Genomic DNA, 23,483 nt, shown 5'->3' on the forward strand with positions numbered 1-23,483 from the left:
TCATCCACTACCACCTAACTTTGGTACCGTCTTATGATACGATTCCGGAAAGGCGGTTCCGCCGTATCTCTTGATCATGGCCCCGGAAACGACGTTGAACATCCCGAATTTTTCGAACTTTACCGTATGGTTATCGAACGTGAATCCGCCTTCCATGCTGTCCTCGCCTAGGTCGTCGAAAACGACGCACTTGTCGTCGGGCCAAGCGTCCAGTAGCCTTTCGATCTGCAAACGGTGCCATTTGGTGGTCACGAGTCGGTGAGAATGCTTGTGCCTAGTGCGACGCGGTGATATCTGACGCAACCTCACCACGACGGTCTAAACTAGAACGTCGCTATAAAAATCGTCGTCAGTGGGCATACATACAGATACTTAGTACAGCATACAAATTGAGCGTTAGAATTGTGTATAACATGCTGCATCGGCAAGTTCTTTAGCGGGAGTAAGTGCTTAATCCCGTATTTACCTTTATTTATGAGAGTAATCTTACTCACCGAACGGATTTGCTTGACTCGTACTTCATTGCATGGGAACAATTCATCGAGTAGGTAGCTCTTGAAAGTGGAATAGTATTTATTCCCGCAAGAGAGTTGCTAGTGCGCTCGTCTAAAAGTGCGGACCGTGTTGGACAGTACACTGGATCAAGTGCAATCAGAGAGCAAGAGCAGTCATAAAGTCATTATGAGCGGGAGCAGCCGCTCAACCATATTCGACGTCCTGTGCGAGAGCTTTCGTGCTCTATGGTGGAGCAGTCCTGTCTCGTTTTCCATTAGACCAAACGCACTACCTCGCGCGAGGGTAACACAAAGCTACAGTTAAATGCTGGAGAAACAGTTACTCCAACAAAAAGGTGTCGCCTCCACACTGCCATCTAGGGATTGTAAATGTGTGGGACAATTTTTAGGATCGGATGCGATGCACTCAAAGAACAAGGGTAGTTCGTGAAACTCCCTATCGCGAGTAACTGTTCGCACCGTATTTGACTGCTTGTGTGAAGAATTCTCGTGTTCGCAGGTGGAGCCGCATTGCATCGTGTTTCACCGGAGCGAACACTCTCCACTGGGGGAGTAACTCACCAAACTGGAGTTAAATGTCCTGCAGTTAAATCTCCTGGAGTTAAATGTTCTAGAGTTAAATGTCTTGGAGTTAAATGTCCAGGAGTTAAATGTCCTGGTGTTAAATGTCCTGGAGAGAAATGTCCTCGAGTTGAATGTCCTGCTGTTGAATGTCCTGGAGTTAAATGTCCTGGAGTTAAATGTTCTAGAGTTAAATGTCCTGGAGTTATATGTCCTGGAGTTAAATGTCCTGGAGTTAAATGTCCTGGAGTCAAATGTCCTGCGCATCCGGGAAATAGGAAAACAAGCGCGCTCGCAATCATGTGCTCAGCAACTACAGGAGTTCCAGACACTTGGAAAGACACCCACGTATTAGGAAGTTGGCGGCATGGGACCGCCGAACTTCTTTTTTGAAAAGGTTTAGCGTTTTTCATGTATTTTTGCGAAGCAGGCGTAGTGACCTAACGAACCTCTCCCAACGACACACCCCTGGAAAGGCGGGCGCCTTGCCTGCACGCTGCTTGAATCCGCCTTATAAGCCGGTGGGCGTCCGGCGTTAGGGTTCGAACCACGCACCTCCCGCAGTCAGCCCTGGTGTCTACTTTGCTTTATCCCCATCCTAATCTCTCTTCGGATGTACACATACCCACCAAAAACGACATTCCCACGAATTAGCACGTCTGTAAGGTCGAACCAGCATTTTCACGAACTAAGCTGTTGCAGTTTTCATTCCTTCACTACTTAGCCACTTCGAAATGAAATCATATTCCTAGAAATATAATCAAAACAACTGACCATGACACGTTCGAAAAATGCGCTTCATGTAACGTTCAGGAATTAAGGAATCGAATAAATTCGTATTACTAGTGTACTTTCATTTTGGTTAAACCACCGCAAAGTTATTGCAACCTTGCTGTAATATTTTGTTGTAATCTTGTTTTAAATTGTTTTAACATTTTTGCTACCTGCAGTGATCTTTTTCAAACTTTTTTCTTGTAAATGAGTGCGACTAAGTAAGCTCGCTGTTCACCCTTATTTCGTTCATTTTTATAACGGAGATTGTAAATAGGAGGCTTTTTGATTGTTTGGCTTACACATATATGTTTGTTCGCGCGCGCGCGCGCACGCACGCACGCACGCACGCACGCACGCACGCACGCACGCACGCACGCACACGCACGCACGTACGCACGCACGCGCACGCGCACACACACACACACACACACACACACACACACACACACAGGAGTAAGTGCTCACGAGATACGTGACATTGTGTGTGAGAGTTCCCGCGTTCTTTGAAGGGGTAGGCTTTCGTTGTGTCCCGCAAGGATAAACACCGCACTGTGAAGGGAGAAGAACTGTTCAAGATGGGAGTCAAATATTTAAGACAGAAAGTAATAGTCCAGCAAAGGGTACTCCATCCCCTGCGCAGCACATACAAATACAAGCCACTAGAATACTGACATTTAGTTCATATCGCAGCAGTGCCTTTTCGCTGCTTCATAGTTCTGATAAAATCTCAATTTCTAGTTTAAATATCATCTTGCCAATATCCTGTTCAAATCAATTAATCATCTCGTACCGTCAAGTGTATTTTGTACTGTTGATCATCTCAACACTAATCCTGCTAGATTTGCGTCAAACGGAAAAGTTTCGCTAGCTGTAACACAGACTAATTATGGTCGGTCAACATACCGCACATTTTTATGCTTTAGCTATTTGTAACACTCTAACGACCTATCTCAAGCATTGTTCATCACATGGCAAGAAAAGGGATTGTTTTCTTACTTACTGAATTATTAGGTTTATATTCATCTCTTTAGAATAATGTTCAGTGTTTGGAGTTTTCGCTTCTGCGTAAATTTCCTTGGTCTATACAACAACGTTTACTGCTGTTACAATGCCGCCTTAGTTTAGCCACTACGCTTGTTTGTAATCTTGCACAGGAGGTCCCCCTTCATCCTAGTGCTCTCGGACCTCCTCCACGTTTATTTCTTTTTTTCTATGAACTTCCACGTTGTTTATTTCTTTTTTTCTAAGAACTTAATAAACTTGATTCTGATTTGCTCGTGGAGTGCACAGCCTCCCGCACATCTGCTGTCCCACACATTTTTTTTACAGTATTGAAGGATAGACTGAGGATCACAGGTCTAGAAGGATAAGGGGAATCGAGAGGCTCGAGTTTTCGAGTAAACACCATATGAACCCAACAGACAACAGTGCCAAGTAAAAGCCACCGAGAAAACTAACTTTCTTTGCCTACTTCACAAATGTAGAAACAATAACGAATACGCGTTCCTTAAGCGTTAGTAAGTCTTGTATTCTCAGTTAAGGAAAAAAAAAAGGAAACAACACCAGAAAGAAAGGACGACTTGCCACTAATGGTAAATTGAGCCCACAACCTTCGCACGATGCACACGATGCTCCGCCAATCGAAGGGGTGGGGGCGGGGGGTGACTTTCACTTCGCTCACTTTGTTCGGCACTGGCGCATTTACCAAACACGGCTCTGAGAATTTTAGCCAGTGCACCTCACTTCCATAACGACGAATGCGAAATGTCGTTAATAAGATTAATTAAAATAGCCAATTGCGCTAGTTGGAATCGGTTGGCGCAGGACAGGGCTAATTGGAGATCGCAGGGAGAGGCCTTTGTCCTGCAGCGGACACAAGATGGGATGATGATGATGATGGTGATGATGCTGATGATGATGATTGCCCATACGTTTTTCTTGACGTCACTTTGAAGACAAGGTGTTCCGTGGCCACATCGTACGGGTGTGACGCGTTGGATCTGGGTGTCTATGTGGCCTCTTACCAAATAAAAAAAAGCACGGTCCTTTGACGCCTCCAGCGCGTTTTAGCGAGTCGAAAAAAAAAAAGAAAAGGTCTCGAACGTAGGTCTCAACGAGACAAGAGACTCAGTCGCACGGCAGGTAAAATCAAAGGTACGGACGTAATTGGCGCCAGTAGAGTAAGAAATTGGTCACGTTGCACTAGGCGTTTCACTTTCTGGGTAGCAGGACCGTCTGGGCTCGTGGCAAAAACGGAAATCAAAAGAAAAGAAGAAAGAAATGTGTGTCAACCAAAGTCGACGCTAAAGAAGACAACGCCAATGCAGAAGGGCTTCAGCGAATGAAATGCGATGCACTTACCGCTAGGCAGCGGACGCTTTTTTGCGCCTCCGGTCAGCGCTGGGTCAACATTGAAAGGCCCCAAATACAGCCACTATGCATAAAAGGTTTTGTCGCTTTCACGTGATCCAAAAAAAATAAAAAAAATGAAACTGCGATAGCTCGCCGTGTCTTCACTGCTCACCAGTGACTCAAGAAAAAAAAAGAAAGAAAGGTGCCAGCTGCCACGTGTTCGAAGTATCGCGTTTCATTTGCTTAGCACTGTACGTGCACTTGAAAGAAGAAGCGTCTGAATAGGCTCCACATAAAAGCAATAAATGGAGGGTCCGAAGTAGAATCTAAGAACTGACAATGAAACCAAGGAAATGATACAAAATTATCGCGCGATTATGCAACATCGCATCGCATTTATTGTCACAATCTTCGTGCATGTACTACGTGCCTAACGCCCTCTTTCATGTCGACGGTTTTGACACGCTTTTTTTCATCACAACAATAGCTCTTAATTTCAGTTCTGTTCTATTTTATATTGGATCCGCATGTATAGATAGCTAGACAGATGATATCATAAGAAGCCAACAAACACTGACACCAAGGACAACACGGAGAAATTACTTATGCCTAATAAATGAAATAGAGAAACGATAAATTAATGGAAATGAAAGTGGATGAAAAAACAACTTGCCGCTGGTGGGGACCGAACTCACAACCTTTGGATTTCGCGGTCCCCACCTGCGGCAAGTTGTTTTTTCATCCACTTTCATTTCCATTAATGTATCGTTTCTTTATTTCATTCATTAAGCACAAGTAATTTCCCTTATGTCGTCCTTGGTGTCAGTGTTTGTTGGCTTCTTATGATATGACTAATAAAACATCGGGCCCCTCGGTTAATCCCCTTGCTTCTCTATTTATACATAACGAGGGTCTCGAATCCGTAACATTGATGCCTTCAGGTAGCATGTGTGGGTTTATTGACCAGTCGCCTTCACCCAAAAAGATCACGTTCTCGTGACGCCTGCGGCAGGAAGGACGTTCCACGTCCGCCGTCAAGGTCCGTGAGTGGTGGCGCTGGCTAACACTCCCAGGGTTCTACTAGGAAACATAAATACCCCAAGAAAGTAAATGGGAAACGGCGCCGCAATAGCTCAATTGGTAGAGCATCGCGCGCGAAATGCGGAGGTTGTGGGTTCGGTCCCCACCTGCGGCAAGGTGTTTTTTTTCATCCACTTTCATTTCCATTAATTTATCGTTTCTTTATTTCATTTATTAAGCACAAGTAATTTCCCCTATGTTGTCCTTGGTGTCAGTGTTTGTTGGCTGCTTATGATATGACTAATAAAAAAATCGGGGCCCTCGGTGAATCCCCTTCCTTCTCGTTTAGATAGATGAGAGATGGAGAAATAGAAGATAGACGGTAGACAGATAAAAATACAGATATCTAGATAAATAGACGATAGATAGATAAAATAGATAGATAGACAGATAAAAATACAGATATTTAGATAAATAGACGATAGATAGATAGATTAGATAGATAGACAGGTAAAAATACAGATATCTAGATAAATAGACGATAGATAGATAAAATAGATAGATAGTCAGATAAAAATACACATGTCTAGATAAATAGACGATAGATAGATAGATAAATAGATAGATAGACAGATAAAAATACAGATATCTAGATAAATAGACGACAGATAGATAGATACTTTCCCTTGAGGTAGCGCAATGTCAACACCATGCAGCGGAGGTCACCTGCACGTACCTTGGGGGCCAGAGTGTCAGCGTTGTCGTAGACGAAGACATAAAATCTGCCTGCACTGTTAGTGTACTCCCACATGTGGGTCTGGGTCCTGGTCTCAAACCGGTAGTGCATGTCGAAGTCGTCCACGTTCAGCTTTTTGTCCCCGTCGTTTTTGCCTGTGAACTGAGAGCCACACACACACACAAAAGCAGCGCGTTCGTGACGCAATAGACACTTTGCCCCAAGAAAGAGCCACGGATCCGTGAAAGTTGTCTCCGTGTACGTTAGGGAATCTCCCGAAGGCGTGCTCATAGGCAGAACATTGGTTGGCATTCGCACGTTTGCAGACCGTAATTAGATTGTTGCGCGAACAAAGGATTAAGACTGGAGACTGTTTACAAAAGTATGTTTACAAAAGGTAACTGCAGCGCTGGCCAGTTGAGCCGACAGCTGTTGTTGTTGTTGTTGTTGTTGTTGTTGTAGCCTGTGGCACGTGTGGCTCCTACCCACGACAGCTCGAGAGCCAGAGAGCGTTCGTCGTCTTCGTCGGGGCGCCCTCGTGCATCGGTCACAAGAAACACGCAATATGCATGTATCAATATTTTCGTTCGTTTTAAAGGGACACTAAAGAGAAAAATGGTTCCTCCTGCATCAGTAAATTACCTTTCTATGACACCAAAAACACCCCCTCTTTCCACGATAAGACGATTGGTTAACCAGAAAAAGGGCAAGAATGAAAGACGGGTGGCGACCCCTCCTCGAAGTTCCCGCACCTGGCCGCTGTGACGTCATGGATTTTGATGGCATATTCTAGGGCTTGCTTAATTTTAAATACAGCGGTACAGATTTACCCCATTGCGTTCTAAATGAACCAAAGATTAAACATGGCAAGTTTCGGGAACCTTTACTCAGCTAACGCGGCCCTAATGCGAAAACATAGTTTGGAATCCCTGACGTGACACTGACGTATTGGCGTCGGGGTTTCGGCGCGTAATTCGAATACTGATACTTCGACCTCCATTTTCTCATCTAATAACCAAACTATTCTTTTGAAATGACTGCCTGCAGGGTTCGCAAACAATGCCTCATTAGTTTCGACTGATTTATTGTGTCGCTTTAAAGCAAAGCTTTCTTTGTTGAGCTATTTCAGATGAGTCTGAGTCTTTATTCCAGACATGAATACATAGGTACACGGCTGCGTTGAAGGGACAGAAAAGCCGCTAAGTCACAGCTTGACGGTGCTCCCTTTCCCCGTGTATACACCCGTACAGCGGTACGCACAAGAAGAGACAGCACAGGGCAAAGCTATTTACGAGGAAGACTCGACAAGACAAAGAACACGCGCTGCAGCAAAGAGCGAACCATACAACAAACGCAATAACTTCTCATTGTAAACGTGTAATACAAATATAGAGGAAATAGTGGCAGGGCAATGCACGCACTTACACACACAAAGAAAAACTTACAAAATGTGTTTTGAAGGCAATTATAAGAAATTTCATGGATCAAGGCGCAAGATACGGAGGAGGAGGAATAAACTTTATTTTAGTACAACAGATCTGCGAGACCTAGGCCTCCCTACCAAGATGACGACCTCGAGCCCTTGGCGGCATCTTCGGCCTGATTGATGGCCTTCAGCTGAGAAACGCGGTCGTTAAGATAGTTTTATCGGCCGTATAAACTTGTAAACATTCGCTTACTAACAAAATTAACAATCACAGAATGTGCAAGCGTGACTCAACGAGGACGCAGAAACAAAGAGACACACAGAGACAGCGCTGTCTTTGTGTGTCCGCTTCTTTCTTCGACTTCGTTCAGCCGCGCTTACACAATCTATCATGGATTCTAACCAACTAGCCTGCCAATGTGTTTTAACTAAATTAACAGGAACGGTGTCACGCGCGCGCATGTAAACGTGAACACATCTAGCTCCATGAGAGCGGAAACTGTGTGAACACGCTGGAGTTAGGAATCACGGAAGCAGCAAGACAATTCACCTTCGTGCATCTCTCGCTTCAACGCGAACGAAACGTCGGAAGAACAGCGCATACGAAGCTACCGAAGCTACACGCACTCCTCAGACATCGCAGATCGCTTTAAAGACGAGGCCCGCGTGGTAGCGCACTATGGCCACGTCGCGGATCGCTCTCAAGACACACGAGCGCCGGCGACGCGTCCCTACGGCGTCCCTCAAAGGCGTCTACCGCGATGTCCGCGATTCGCGTGGCCAACGCCGTAGCAGACGCCGCGGTTGTCTCCACTCTGTACGGAGCGGCGGGCGAGGAGGACATCGAAGCACCGTAGCAGCCGCCGGAGAAGAACGCCCCTCCTCCCCAGCCGGACCCCCGTCCTCGCGCGCCACAGGAGAGGGCTCGCATCCGGGCCGCGTTCCTCGCCCGCGCACGCGAGATTAAACCTCGTTCACCGGCTCACCCTCGCAAGCTTTCACTCATGTGGAACCTCACGGCGACGACGACGGCAAAAATGCGCCTCCAGTGTCCATGTAATTGCTCTCTCAATAAAGCAGCCAATAATTCCCCTAACGCATTTCTTGCTTACTGACTACATGCGAGTACATGCGTGTGTAAGTTGCGTGTAATGCCAAGAAGGCTGCCGTTTAAGATTTGAGAGTGTCTGCTGAAAACGCCCCTCCTCTTTCCTCCTGCTCCTTTTTTTTTCAAAAGAAATCTAGTGTATAAGTGTCGACTCACGTTATAGCGACGGAACCGAACCACATTGAAAGGCCACGTGTTAACTTCAGTGTGGAAGTCGATGGGGATAGACGTGGCGTGCGCGTAGTTGATGGACGTGGTGACCGAGAAACAGACCTTGCTTTGGTTCACCTGTTTCTTCCACATTGGGAACTCGGCAATGATGTCGAGCTGCAAACAGAACCGAAAAATAAAAGAGAAACAAGCGTGGCGTATACATATACATGATCTTGTCTGGCAGGTGTATCGAAGACTAAAGGAAAATATATAGAGAGCTTGGGTTTATCCGCAAACTTCTGACGTTTGCAAATTACTGAAGTACGGGAGTCGGGGATGGCAGCAGCAAAGCTGAAGCAGTGGCGACACCTTGCGGCATTTTGTCCAACTACAATCTCTTTGGAATTTTTTTTTTTTTGCGCCGCGTCAGTGCTATCTCGGAAAAAATTATTAGAGGAGTACTGTATGTTAACAATTACATCTCTACCAAGGCTTTACACCAGCAGTTCTGCAGAACATTTGACCTACTGCAGTATTAGTTTCGCCGACGTACGGTCATCTTCAGGCATTTGTCGTCAAACCGGGGTCGTGACACCGTCATGGTCGTTGTATCGTCGTCACTACAGCTTTGTCATCTAATTATCATCGTACTGTCGGCGTCCCGCCATTTTCATCACACAGACATAGTCACACGATCATCGTCGTGAACTTCTCGGGATTCCATTGTTGCTAGGCCACCGTCCTCACGATCCGATCGTTGTCACGCCGCAGTTGTCATACCGCCTTCGGCCGTTCCGACAACATAATTTCTCCTTCATTCCGTTATAATTATGCTACGGTCAATCAATCGCGATTAAGCCGCCGTCGTCATCGCATTGTGACAGCGTCGTGTTTGTTTATCACCATCATGTCAGGACCATCGAATCGTCGTCGTGCCGGCGTCCTCACAATGCATTCGCCGTTCTATCGACGTCACTGCTTCCTCGTAATTCCATCGTCGTCACTGCGCATGCGCCATCGCCGTGCGGTCCTCGTCCTATACCGTCGCGAGATTACCTTGGCGACAGATGGTCACAACAGAGCGGGTCAATCACGGACACATGTAGGTCGCGTATAGCTGAATCACGTGAAATCTCAGGAGGACCACTGCATATTCTAGGTAAAGTTGTCGTAGTCAATGCGGTGTGTCACTACGTGGATCGCTACATTGCTTGAATGCTAATCACATAAACTTCGATATTCATATTACCATGGGTTCTGCCGGAGTTGTTTCGTCTTCGTGACACACAAAAAAAGCTCTGGCCAACATTGTTCCTGCAAGTTATTAAGACCTCGACTTTGTAGAGCTAATCGTGCTCAGGCGTGATGCAAACGACCCGGCGTTCGACGGAGGTAGCGCCGCAATTTTTGACAGCGGCCCAACAAGAGGAAGCGCATTGGGGTGGCTGGGAGTGGCGGCGAAAGACAAACTTCGAGAGTTGCTAAACATCACGGAGCCGAATCAAACTAGATTGGAAACTACTTGATAGCAGACCGAAAGCAAAAAAAAAAAAAAAAAATTCACTATACTGTCTTCAGGTATCGAAGCTATCCTTCGGCTAGCAACAAGGGCAATCAATGAGAGGAGTTTCGGTACAGCCGCGTACATTCTTCAAAAGCGGAAGACGTGCCTAGAGATAGAGTCGCCTGCAATATCTTGTTGCGCCACAAGAATTTGTAGATTTTTGAGAGCGGTGACTGATGCGCCCCTATGGATTGCTTGTGCGCGATCATTTTAAGGGAATAACAAAAATTAAATAAATTTTCGACACGTTCTTAGAGTACTTAAATGAAGCTGTGTTACATAAATTCTGAAAAGCTAATTTATAACCTCTTTTTTTGCGTGTTAGAGCATAGGGCAACTCACTACTGGTTTCCATTACTTCATTACTTTCTCAAGTGAGTTTAACATTCTGCCATAGTTTATTGCATAGTTAGTCCATCTCATTTAGTAACTTTAGATTATCAGGTGTCAATTGTTTTTAGATAAATACTTTAAGCCTACTCGGACGCTGCAAAATTTCTCCACATTGGCGAGATCAATGTTCAGAGGAAAACAGAACACAGAAACTCTTATTGTCTCAGGGATTTTTCCTCTTGAATCCTTTTTCTGCACGTCAAGTGGCTGAACCTTCGTGTCCGCAGCTTCGTATATGTTTTTATAGCACCAGGTTGGTTCCCTGCGAAACGCTTACACGTACTTAAACTTTATATACTTACACTGTACTTGTGCGAAAATAAACAGCACTGTCATTGCCATTGTCAAATAAACAGATCATATTCCATCTGACGGGATAATAAGAACTATGTCGCCTGCGTCGCACGTGCACTGTATTGGAGCAAAGGTAGACAGAGTCCAAATTTCCCATATTTAACGAAACAAGGATGTCTATATTGTCGACTGAAAAACTGACATCATTGTAATGAAACCGAGTAAAGCAATAAAAATGACGTGCCCCGTGTGAAAATGCGATTGCACATGACCGTCAGCCTTGCTGAACACGAATTTCCATTTAATGAAAAAAGAAAAGCTTCCAGTGGCCGTGTATTATAGCGTTCCTGACAGTCAGTAGAATATCGTACTTAAATATGCATTCGCGCTAAATTCACTGGTTCGAGTCACATGACTGTAAATCCGAATGAAAGATACGAGATTCAAAAGTGAGATGAAATGTCTGGCGCCGTGTACGGGCGTGTTCACCAATGCCTTCGCTACATTATATTGCCGCACAACCATTTAGGAAATGTAGCATGGGCGCTCGTGTCACACTTTAAAAGTCCGAGTGTTGCGATCAACGGATGCACGTTTCCACATCTTGCTCCTAAAATCAAAGCAGGCGTTGTGCCACTCCCGGTGGCTGTTGCCAGCTTGATCCGTCCCTATTTTGCTGTCTATGTTATAATGTGTGTGTGTTTCATACCAAATATTCACATAATAATTTGTGCGTGTTCGGCTAGTGATGAAACGAAATGTCTATCTCTCTCACAGTTAAAATAGCCAGCAAGGGTAAAAGGCTTGCTTGATGCAGCTTGAGGCGACCGTTGATCAGTCGAGAGTATCTTCACAATAACAGAGAACTTTACCCAGCTTCGCACAGGCTCAAGGGCTAATGGGTCCAACAGAATCGGGCCTAGCCAGGTACGGGCCAGGTTTAAAAGCACTGGGCCACGCTCGCGGAGCCAACGCGTGGTACTTTCGGGCTCTGGGCCGGTATTTTGTGGCGATGCCTTTTCCGATTCTGTGCTTTTTCAGGTTCTTCGCGCTTGGCCAGTGGTCAGAGCGACGGTCGGCCCACATTATCAACGGGATCAGGCGGCCGTGTGTGGCGGATGATAAGAATAGCATAGAATAAGGCGTAAGGCATCGCTACAAAATAGCGGCCCTGGCTTGGGCCCGGGCCTGAAAAACTGGCCCGTGCACGGTGTTATACTTCGGATAGTCTGATGAGCAGATTCCCATATGATCATGGAAGATCGAACAAAACAGCTTAAGGTGTAACCTACTTCGTTGTTCAAAGCAAAAGGATCCAGTCAAGTTCGCTTCTCCTTGCTCTTACACTTTTCTAAGTGTAAGCGGCTGTATCTGCCCAGGACAAACCTTGCCGCAACGTATTAGTTTTTTTTTCTTCTAGTGCATTAATATGCACATCACAAAACGAATCCCACACAGGATAAGCATACTATACAATTGGTAAAACGTGTTTCATATGCTGCTTTTTTTTTACCTTAATGCTTGCGTACGTGTTTTAAGCGTTGTTGCAAGAAGCCAAGGGCATTCCCTGCACTTCTAACTACGGTATTAACATGTTATGACCAAAAGCCATCCTCTGACGGCATAACATCTAAATATTTGAGTCATATATTTTTTTTATTTATTGGCCACTTAACGAACTTATACCTAATTTTGTATTGTATCTGATTTTTTTTCTAGAGAAGCTAACGTGTACTTATTGCTTTATGTTCAAGGACGTGTTATTCAAGGCCGCCCCAGTGGCTTAGCGGCTGCGCTATTGCACCGGTATGCGTGAAGTCAGGGGATCAAATCCCGGTCACGGCGGCCGCGTTTCGATGCGGCCGAAATACAAGAACGCCCGTGTCCCGCGCATGGGGGCCACGCTACAGATCCTCTGGTTGTCGAAACTGTCCCGTACTGGTCCTCCACTATGGCGCGCCTCGTAATGAAATCCTGGTTTTGTCACGTAAAACCCCAAAATTCAATTTATTTCGCTCCAGGTTGACCGGCAATAGAAAACAATAGCGCACCACATGTCCTTTCACACAGTACACAATCATCCGCAAGAATTGTATCTCGGTTTCGATAACAGCACAAATAATAATAAATTAATGGAGCGGATTCATTTCTCAACGCGTCTTGCGTTTACTTTATGAAATGCATGTTGCCCAGAGGATAGATTCAATGGAGGCTTGTAAATATCACTCGCAGATATATTTATTTTACTAAGTAAAAAAAAGATTGGCTCGTCATCCCGGCGATGCGAAAGTGGTTGGCCAGCGAAGCTGTTTGAAAACCACCACTACAACTTCTGAGGGGGGCATGCAATGCTTTACTTTAACGACGGTAATGGTAATTTTGAAAGCACGCAACTGCTGAGGGGGGTATGAAACAAATTATTGCTTTAGAGTAATGCTAGTAATGGTAATTTAGGGTAATGGTGTTGGTGGGAGTAACAGTAATATTGAAAGCACGCAACTGCTGAGGGGGTATGCAATGAATTATTGCTTTGGAGTAATGCTAGTAATGGTAATTTAGGGTAATGGTGTTAGTGGGAGTAATAGTATTATTGAAAGCACGCGACTGCTGAGAGGGTATGCAATGAATTATTGCTTTAGAGTAATGCTAGTAATGGTAATTTTGGGTAATGGTGTTAGTGGGAGTAATAGTGATATTGAAAGCACGCAACTGCTCAGGGGGTATGCAATGAATTATTGCCTTAAGAGTAATGCTAGTAATGGTAATTTGGATTAATGGTGTTAGTGGGAGCAATGGTAATTTTGACAGGACGCCACCCATGGTCGTAATGTATTTTCTTTTTCCCTTTGCCGCTCCTCGTATTCATGCAGCTCCTCGGGAATCCTAACTATGCGTTCACTACTCGTAGCGGTGCTGCAGCAACAATGAAATCAGTTTCTAGGCTGGTTCTCTTATATACGAAAGGTTAGTGACGTCATCCCCACGTCGCAAGCTGCCTTTGCTGCTGCGGCTTGCGCAACACTAATCTTTACCGCGAAACGTATGCGGGCAGCGCTACTTGCTTCGCGTTGTCTACAGGAGGGCCTTATCCTCGGTAATGAGGTTCGATTGTTTGTTTTGTGCTTTCTTTATTGAAACGAATGCTGCTTTGTGCGTTGTATGCGCGATCCCAAAGAATGTATCCACTTTTCACTTCCCTTTGCTCAGTGCTTGAAGCCTGCTTCAGCTCTGCCGGGGGTCGGCCTGGTATTGCGCTACCTCCGAGATTGGCCCACATTTCTGGCCGCGGACATCGACACGCAAAGTTCTGACAAACTAGAGGCTAACAGCTTCACTCTAAAGAAGAGAGAGGCAAAAGGAAATAAAATATATGCAGATCCCACGCACTGTGGGAATCGGGGTAAGCGAAGCTGTGTATGCTGTTTGAATTCGTGGACGCTATTTGGCGGTGACATATCGACGGCATACGACAGTCGTGACGTGATGTGAAATGCTGCCTGCTCCGCTTGTGGTTCTTCATGCGCCGCTCGACGCTTCATGCAAGCCTCCGTCTCCTCGGCACTAAGTGCATGCTTCGGTGCCATTCTGTGTTGTAGCGTTGTAGCGAACGAAACTGCCTCCTCTCTCTCTCTCTCTCTATTCCCTCACTAACGTTCTTCCCACCTCCTCCCTCTACTGTCGCTCGGAGACGAGCGCGGCAGCTCCTGCACTGCATTTGGGGGGGGGGGGTTGTCACGCCCCTAGTTACGAGGGGGGGGGGCTATCACGCCCCTAGTTACGGCGTCCAGAGGGCATTGTGCACATGCGACGCGACGCAAATGTTGACGCGAGCCCCACCTCGGGTCGTCTTTCCTTTGTGCGCCCACTCCGGTCATCTACCAACGCGACAGCGTTAGGAAACCCGTGTCGCAGAAAATCCGGTGTCAACGCCGCGGGCGTCGCTTGGCGAGTACTCGTTCTGTGAACCACAACCACGCAGGCCCTCCACGTGGCATACACTTTGTCTTATATCCTTCACAATGTTATTCCACAGTATTTTGAGAACGAGAGATCATAAACAAACGCCGCAAAAAAAGAAACACCGACAGCGCACGCCTTTCATGTTTTTTTTTCTTTTTTTGTGACATAGCCCCGTCGCAACCTCTTCCCGACGCGACCGGCGTTAGTGGCGTGCGTTTCAACTACGTCACGACGTGGCCGGCGTTTGTGGCGTGCAAGATCACAGCAGCAGCGGGAGGGTCGAAGAAAGAGGCAAAGAAAGCTTCGCTTTAAAAAAGATTCATCACCAGGACAGCGCGTAGTTGAGCAGCAGAGGCAAAAGCAAATGCCGCGCCGATCAGCACAGCCATCGTAAAACTGAAACCGCAATGGTTCAGGCTTTAATGCCAGCCACCTCGAGCGCGACAGAAAGTTCGGCCGCCGAGCTCCGCTGGAGCGCCCGATCTTTTCCATTGCCTTTCTTCCTGATTGAGGCATGATTAAGCGGTGAAAACAACGGTAACGAATACTCAAGGCAAGCTACACTGTAAACGAAAATAACTCCGAGGTGGGAGTATAACGCTTGTCCTCTACACTGTAAACGAAAATAAACCCACCTGGGAGTTTTTAACAGGTGATGCACCCTAGAACCTCCCCTCCTCAAATATTTACTCCGATGTATGGGAGCAAAACAGCGCCATTCCCTCTTTTCACTCCGCTGGCTAGCTGCGGGGGTATTAGGGCGACATGACGCGATTTTACTCGGCTTAAAATACTTGTTCTCCCGTGAAACTCCGACAGGGAGTTTTAAAAAACTCCCCTTCGCCGAAACAGGTTGATCACGTGGCGCTTCTTATGAGGCTGTGCGCCTCGGCAGCGACGGAGCGCGTTCGGCGGAGTCGGCAGTGCTCGTGGCTGACGGTTTGTTTACATCTGTGAAGTGTCGTTCCGTGACAGCGTTTCGTCAATTTGTTTCCCGTATTTCCTTCCAGAGAGTGTAATAGGCATGCCTGATGCTCACTGTATCTCAGCTTCAGGTACGTTAGCTCTGATCACTTTGCTGACAACAATGAATGCAAGAGCAACGTTTTCAAGTGCGAAAAAAGGCTTAGGTAAACCTCGAAGCTACTCACTGGCTCGTGATGTCGGCTCAGGTTCTGACTGTGTTTTCGTGCTGCGTGACCCTGGCTTGTGTTCTTCAAAACGTGAAATACGACTTTTATGTCCTTTTGGGTACATGTTGACAACGTCCGGTGTAATGTTTGAAAGGACCGCGTATCAATGGCAACAGCAGCCACTGTTCGAGCGACGAAGTCCGTGCTAGTCGCAAATGAATGGCGTACCCCAAGTTCGTTGCGGTGTTGTGTTGCCAGTGAGGAAGACCGGAGTGCAAGCAACTGTTTTAGAGCGCAGCTCTTTGGCGTCCGTTCCTGGGTTTCGCGTCGTCGTCGGCCTCGTAACCAGCTCCGCCCCCCTTTCATCCCCCGAGCGCTAGCAGCGACCGACTGATACCGCTGGATGCCGCTGACGCCGCTAGAGAGTCAAGATAACGTGACTGCATAGAACACCGTCGCCGCCATGCAGAAAGAGGAGGAAAGGGTCCCCCCCCCCCTGTTCTTGTGTGGCGGATAGGGTGCTCTTCAGTTGCCGACGCGCCGGTTATTCGTTGTCCCTGAAACCAACTCCGCAGCTGGGGTTGACTCACTATCGGCGTCAGCGGCATCAGTCAGTCGCTGCTATCTCTTCCCTCCTCCCTTTATCGTGTTGTCCGCTTGCTGCGCGCACTTCTGCCCCCATCGTTTGCCGCTGGGTGTACACGCCGCTCCCCTCCCCCCTCTTCCTGCGAGTCTCCGGTTGTCAAAGCGCCGGTTCGAACTTAATTCCTTTCTTCGCTCCTCCTCCAATGCAACCCCTGTGCGGTGGCAATCAGAGAGCCAGATCGGTGGCGGCGGATCTGTATATGTGCACCGCCCGAGCCGAAATTGCCGCTGCCGTTCGCCCTGTGCGGTGGCAATCAGAGAGCCAGATCGGTGGCGGCGGATCTGTATATGTGCACCGCCCGAGCCGAAATTGCCGCTGCCGTTCGCCCTGTGCGGTGGCAATCAGAGAGCCAGATCGGTGGCGGCTTGACATAAAGACAAACAGCAATTTCCTAACACTTATGCGGGAGAACATCCCGTTCCTCTCGCTCGTAACGCGTCCCACGGCTGTGACAACCTCGCGAGGCACTTGTATAGATCTCGTCTTTGAGAATCAAGCATTGGTGTACCAAGTCGAACATATATCAGTCTATTTCTCCGACCACAAAGCTTCCTTCATGACTGTCAAGAACTGTTAGTGGAGTCTTTGTTAAAGGAATACGTGTGAAAAATAAAAAAAAAATTCTGTGATAGCGCATACATGTGTTGCTCGATTTCTTTGCCTCAATCTATCGAAAAGGTGAAACAGCTTATTTGCTGCGCTCAAATTTCGCATTAGGAAGTAACGTAATCGTCGGTTCTTTTTTATGTATCTGTGAACGGATATTCTCGCCCGAAGAAAAACGGTAGGACATGAGTTGCGTATTGTAAATAAAGCTTCTTCTTGGGCGATGTGAATCGAATTGTTATTCCGCATTTAGGTTTTGGTCACGTCGTTGCTTCCGATATTGCATTAACATTGCGCTCTATACAAGACACTGATTTAGACGCATGCCTGCTGGCTCTGAGTTTAAGGATTCACTCGACAGATCAGCGATGTAGCTTCTTTTCGCAACCGAGAGAGATTGCGTGGGCGCTGAGCAAGTAGTGCGGTGTATAAAATGTATGACTGCGCATTTTTCGGTGTTACGTCGGCTGCTGCGGGTCATGCTCACACGTAACAATTTCTTGCTACGCTACCACTATATTCCAAAAATTTAATTTTTCTATTAAGCACACGCACTTACATTTCTCTTGCTTACTGTAACTAACGCACTACTTTTTGGTCGCGAACTCCGGCAGTGTGCGAAGTCACTTCAGTACTCACAGAATGGCATGATAATTTTGAAAAATTACGCCATTAACTTTTTTTCTCACTATTCTGAATTAACAGTTTTGTGTTGATTAAGGTATTCTGTTAATTTCAGAGAGGCAGATCTCGTATGAACGAGCATGTGAGTCATAATTCTGAAAACAGCCCACCTGCTCCCTAGGCGGTTTCGAGGCACACAGTATCGTGGCTATATATACTGGCACCGTTCCCTCTTGAGTATCGCGTGTACGTGGGATGTCTTTCAAATTTCTGCATTGAGCGTTTCTGAAATGTTTATGTATTTCATGATATATGTGCTTTCATTGACTTGTTTCGTCGAATGTGACGCGGTCTTATGTGCATATTTCCAAGTTTGACCAGCAGCCTCTGTATGTAAAAATGTTCGCGCAAACTCACGCGATGCCTCTTTTTATACTCTCGTTGCACCTCGAAAAAACTCCGTCCATTGCAAAGCAATAAATAAAGAAAAGACAGAAGAAAAAAACTCCCATAATTCCACGCGCAGAATTCCGCTCGCACGGAGTAAAAATTCTACTCCGAACATACGGAGCATAATAAACTCCGAACGGGGGGGTGGGTAGAGGACAAGCATTATACTCCCACCTCGGAGTTATTTCCGTTTACAGTGTAGCGACCCCCCGGTTCGGAGATTATGCTCCGTATGATCGGAGTAGAATTTTTACTCCGTGCGAGCGGAATTTTTGCATGGAATTATGGGAGTTATTTTTTCTATCTTTTCTTTCTTTTTTGCTTTGCAATGGACGGAGTTTTTTCGAGGTGCAACGGGAGTGTAAAAAGAGGCATCGCGTGAGTTTACCCGAACATCTTTACATACAGAGGCTGCTGGTCAAATTTCGAAATATGCACACGAGACCGCGTCAAATTCGACGAAACAAGTCAATGAAAGCACATATATCATGACATACATAAACATTTCAGAAACGCCCAATGCAGAAATTTGAAATACATCCCGAGTACACGCGATACTCAAGAAGCAACGGTGCCAGTATATAAAGTCACGATACTGTGTGCCTCGAAACCACCTAGGGAGCAGCTGTGCTGTTTTCAGAATTACGACTCACATGTTCGTTCATACGAGATCTGCCTTTCTGATTTTAACAGAATACCTTAATCAACACAAAACTGTTAATTCAGAATAGTGAGAGAAAAAGTTAATGGCGTAAATTTTCACAGTTAGCATGCCATTCTATGAGTGCTGGAGCGACTTCGCACACTGCCGGCGTTCGCGACCAAATAGTAGTGCGTTAGTTACAGTAAGCAAGAAAAATGCAAGTGCGTCTGCTTCACAGCAAAATTAAATTTTTGCGATATAGTGGTAGCGTAGCAACAAAGTACGTGTGAGCATGACCCGCATCAGCCGACGTAAGACCGAAAAATGCGCAGTCATACATTTTATACACCGCACTACTTGCTCCGCGTCCAAGCAATATCTCTCGGTTGTGAAAAGGAGCTACATCGCTGATCTGTCGAGTGAATCCTTAAACTCGGAGCCAGCAGGCATGCGTCTAAATCAGTGTCTCGGAAAGAGCGTAATGTTAATGCAATATCGGAAGCAACGACGTGACCAAAACCTATATGCGCGATAACAATTCGATGCACATCGCTCAATAAGAAGCTTTATTTACAGTTCGCATACTTATATCCTACCGTTTTTCTTCGGGTGAGAATATCCGTTCGCAGATACATAAAAACAGTTGCTTGCACTCCGATCTTTCTCACTGGAAACACAGCACCGCAACGAACTTGGGGTACGCCATTCAGGTGCGACTAGCACGGACGCAGTCGCTCGAACAGTGGCTGCTGTTGCCATTGCTACGCGGTCCTTTCAAACATTACACCGGACGTTGTCAGCATGTACCCAAAAGGACATAAAAGTCGTATTTCACGTAGTGAAGAACACAAGCCAGGGTCACGCAGCAGGAAAACACAGTCAGAACCTGAGCCGACATCACGAGCCAGTGAGCAGCTTCGAGGTATACCTAAGCCTTTTTCCGCACTTGAAAACATTGCTCTTGCATTCATCGTTGTCAGCAAAGTGATCAGAGCTAACGTACTTGAAGCTGAGAAACAGCGAGCTTCAGGCATGCCTATAACACTTTCTGGAAGGATATACGGGAAACAAATTGACGAAACGCTGTCACGGAACGACACTTCGCAAATGTAAACAAACCGTCAGCCATGATCACTGCCGACTCCGCCGAATGCGCCCGGTCGCTGGCGAGGCGCACAGCCTCATGGGAAGCACCACGTGACCAACCTTTTTCGGCGGGAGGGGAGTTTTTTAAAACTCCCTGTCGGAGTTTCACGGGAGAACAAGATTTTTAAGCGGAGTAAAATCGCGTCATGTCGTCCTAATACTCCCGCAGCTAGCCAGCGGAGTGAAGCGAGGGAATGGCGCTGTTTTGCTCCCATACATCGGAGTAAATATTTGAGGAGGGGAGGTTTTAGGGCACATCAGCTGTTAAAAACTCCCAGGTGGGTTTATTTTCGTTACCAGTGTAGACGTTCCCAATGGAAATGGAGCCAGTATTAAAGGCAGCGCTACGATGATACTACTATGTATAACCACCGTAGTTGTTCTGGTTACCTCCGTAAATTGTTTGCCAAATTTCGGTGAGTATAAGCAATTTACAAAAAAGTAAAAAACAATAAAATGAAGTTCGGCACAGCGCGCATGACTATTATCTCGCTGCCTCTGTAGCGCGCATGAGAGAAATGGGGGTCGTCAGTTTCTAGCAGAAAAGAAAAGAAATTTCGGCAGATTCACTAAAGATTGCTTACATGTGTGAATGCGAAAGCATTAAAGTCCCTTTGGTGAAATGTATCTTCCCGCGCTTATCCGCGCAAGCTCTCGCCTGCGTTCTATTTTTGCCTCGGTGAGGTCAAATCAAAACACGGCAATCGTCTCAAGGCGCTTGCTGGCCCGCGAGTATAGTTTGTCACATATTGTGGTGGGCGTTCGGGCCAGGAATCCACCAAGCCCATCGACGAGTACGTCCCGTAGAAGGAATGAAGGAAGAAAGCGCCACCCAAGCACTCCGTACAGATATTTAACCAGCGAAGCTGGAACGTGCCGGCCCCGTGTTTACCACTGGGTTAATCACGACGGTTCATTAAACGACGGCTTGGTAGGCTGCCGGATCCTCGGTACGCAGTTGCCGCTTGCGGATTGGCTGCACGAGCCTGTTGTTGTGCCTGGGTTGCAGCATCATCACGGCGTAGGCGAGCTCATCGTCGGTTCTGCTCGCGGCGTTGCTGATCGAAAGCTGCCTGCTCCTCAGGAGCATGTATGACGCGTGGCCTACCCATTTCGGAGCCGGAGAGAAACTGCTGCGCGTGCGCTCGGCTGCGACGGAGAGCAACGACGTCACTACTGGTGCAGCCAATCGCGTGCCTCTCTTTCGTTTTTTTTTTCGCGCATGCGCATGGGAATGCGTCGGAGGAGTTTTCGGCGTACTGGTGACAGACGGACGGACGGACGAATCAGATAGCCCCATATACAGCTTCGCTATAAAACAAGAAACAGAATCGCCCCCCCCCCCAAACGGGGCCTTGCGGGACTCCAGACGTAGCAGCAACATTATCTAAGCAACTCCCACTGAAAAGAGCTTTTCGAGGTAATTAGCAACACTGTGTTAGATCCTGCACATTCATAAAAGTACGCGTTCTTATCACCGCTTATCTCCCCTGGTCAACTCATATCGACATTAGTAACAATGCGAATCAAACCTTGCGTTGTTTGCTCCACTACTCTTGAAATGCCACCATCCTCTCTCAAGTTACTATTACAGAAAGCACTAATACGAACGGAATTATAGTATGCATCCACAGTGCGAGATTCCATGAAAAGTATTAGCTCATTAGAACTTTTCAAAATTACTTCACTCGTTTGATATTTTGAACTTATGATCGAATACCTACTCCAACCGCACACAGCACTAACCTTGTATTTCCAACTCTTAAACTGGCTTCTCCAAGGCAACATGTAGCGCATTGTATTGATCAGCTGCATAAAGATGGTATCCAATCTAGTCACATTCTTAAGCTCTTTTTGGCCTTGCACATCCCTTGAACGGAATCACCTCCCCAAATGAATCCTATAGAGTACTAATAAACTTAAGTTTCATGCAACATCAACTAGCGTACGTTGTGTAATCTGAATTTGTTACTTACTCACTATAGTCCTTTTAAATTTTTTTTTACAATATCAGGTAATATCGTATAATTGTAAACCTGCCTTCCTGGGGCGTGCTGACTTTTTTTCCCCATTTACCATAAGCTAAAATTTTATGATTAGAAAGTCACTTTTTAATCAGCGCTACAGCATTTTTTTATCTGTTGCCACGTGTCATTCGGCAGCTCATCCGGCAGCCGAAAGGTCGCAATATGACATGATTACCCTTCTACGGGTTAGTCGTGTCCGTGAGAAAAAAAAAACGGGGAGTGACAAGTCATTTTTTAACGACAGGCTACCGCTCTTATCATCACATATGACGAGGCGCGCCACCGTACCGGGCTTTCTCGTAATGCTGTGATTGTTCATGCTGTTATCATTGTTCGGCAACATACGCCATCGGGGCAGATTTTAAAAAGTGTAAAGGTTAAGCAGTGGTACCCAGGCGAAATGAACTATGCCCTATAGTGATGAACTTATACAGTCACCCTCTTTTGGAAGCAATGACAACGTTAAAAACTAATTAAACTATGGGGTTTTACGTCCCAAAACCACGACCTGATTATCAGGCATGCCGTAGTGGGGGACCCCGGAAATTTGGACCTCCCGGGGTTATTTAACGTGCACCTAAATCTAACTGCATGGGTGTTTTCGCCCCCATCGAAATGCGGCCGCCGTGACCGGGATTCGATCCCGCGAGCTCGTGCTTCGCAGCCCAACACCATAGCCACTAAGCAACCACGGCAGGTCATTGTGGACGTGGCGGACTCGTCTGTATCTCTGAACTTATTCGCAGATGACTGCATCCTATTTAGCCCTGTCAATTCTGCCTTTGGACAAATCACCTTCAATAACAGTTTAAACAAACTGGCAGAATGCTGTGCTAAATGAGAAATGGTAATTAACCATCAGAAAACTGTGCACCTGTGCATCACTAATAAACAGGACAAACATCCCTTTGCCTACCATATAAGGAACAACCCCTTGAAGACGTTCAGGAATGGAAATGCTTATGATTGACATTAGCTTCCAGTCTTAGCTGGTCTAGCCATATAAATAACATATGCTCTACAGCCCGAAAAGAAATGAGGCATTTTGAAACATGAGATGGGCGAATCTTTCCCCTCTCTAAGATTGATGACATAAACTTTTATCAGACCCTCTTTGGAATATGGCAGTGCTGTTTCGGACCCTTTTACACAGGCGAACGCAGAAAAACTTGAAAAAATTCAAAGATTAGCAGTCCGCTACGTTTACAAACATTTCAAACGTCCTGGCTCACCTTCGGCGATGATAACATTGGACGAACATGAACCACTTGCTCAAAGGAGAAAAACAGCGCGCTTGAATTTCTTAGCTTCGCTTTATTTTCGTAAGCTGGAATAACACCTTACGGCTACTT

At 46.3% G+C, this 23,483-nt stretch overlaps 1 protein-coding gene across 1 annotated transcript; it reads right to left on the reverse strand.

The window, feature by feature from the left end:
- Positions 1-9,246, reverse strand: LOC142591336 (uncharacterized). The gene is made up of 4 exons (XM_075703662.1): positions 9,199-9,246; positions 8,649-8,819; positions 5,959-6,120; positions 1-225 (listed from the first exon to the last, which is right to left on the reverse strand). Exons 1-4 carry the CDS (start codon positions 9,244-9,246, stop codon positions 1-3), a joined length of 606 nt encoding a protein of 201 aa, XP_075559777.1.
- Positions 9,247-23,483: the final 14,237 nt, after the last annotated feature.

The sequence above is a fragment of the Dermacentor variabilis genome, chromosome 8 (genome assembly GCF_050947875.1).
Source record: "Dermacentor variabilis isolate Ectoservices chromosome 8, ASM5094787v1, whole genome shotgun sequence".
Classification (NCBI taxonomy): Eukaryota; Metazoa; Arthropoda; class Arachnida; order Ixodida; family Ixodidae; genus Dermacentor; species Dermacentor variabilis.

Bases quoted from the DNA above. Each gene is read 5' to 3' on its own strand.
- LOC142591336 (XM_075703662.1), bottom strand. From the start codon at position 9,246: ATGACGGTGTCACGACCCCGGTTTGACGACAAATGCCTGAAGATGACC. The intron at 8,820-9,198 runs GTACGTCGGCGA...TTCTGTTTGCAG, and splicing joins ACAAATGCCTGAAGATGACC to CTCGACATCATTGCCGAGTT. The intron at 226-5,958 runs GTACGTGCAGGT...CACCGTTTGCAG, and splicing joins CTGACACTCTGGCCCCCAAG to ATCGAAAGGCTACTGGACGC.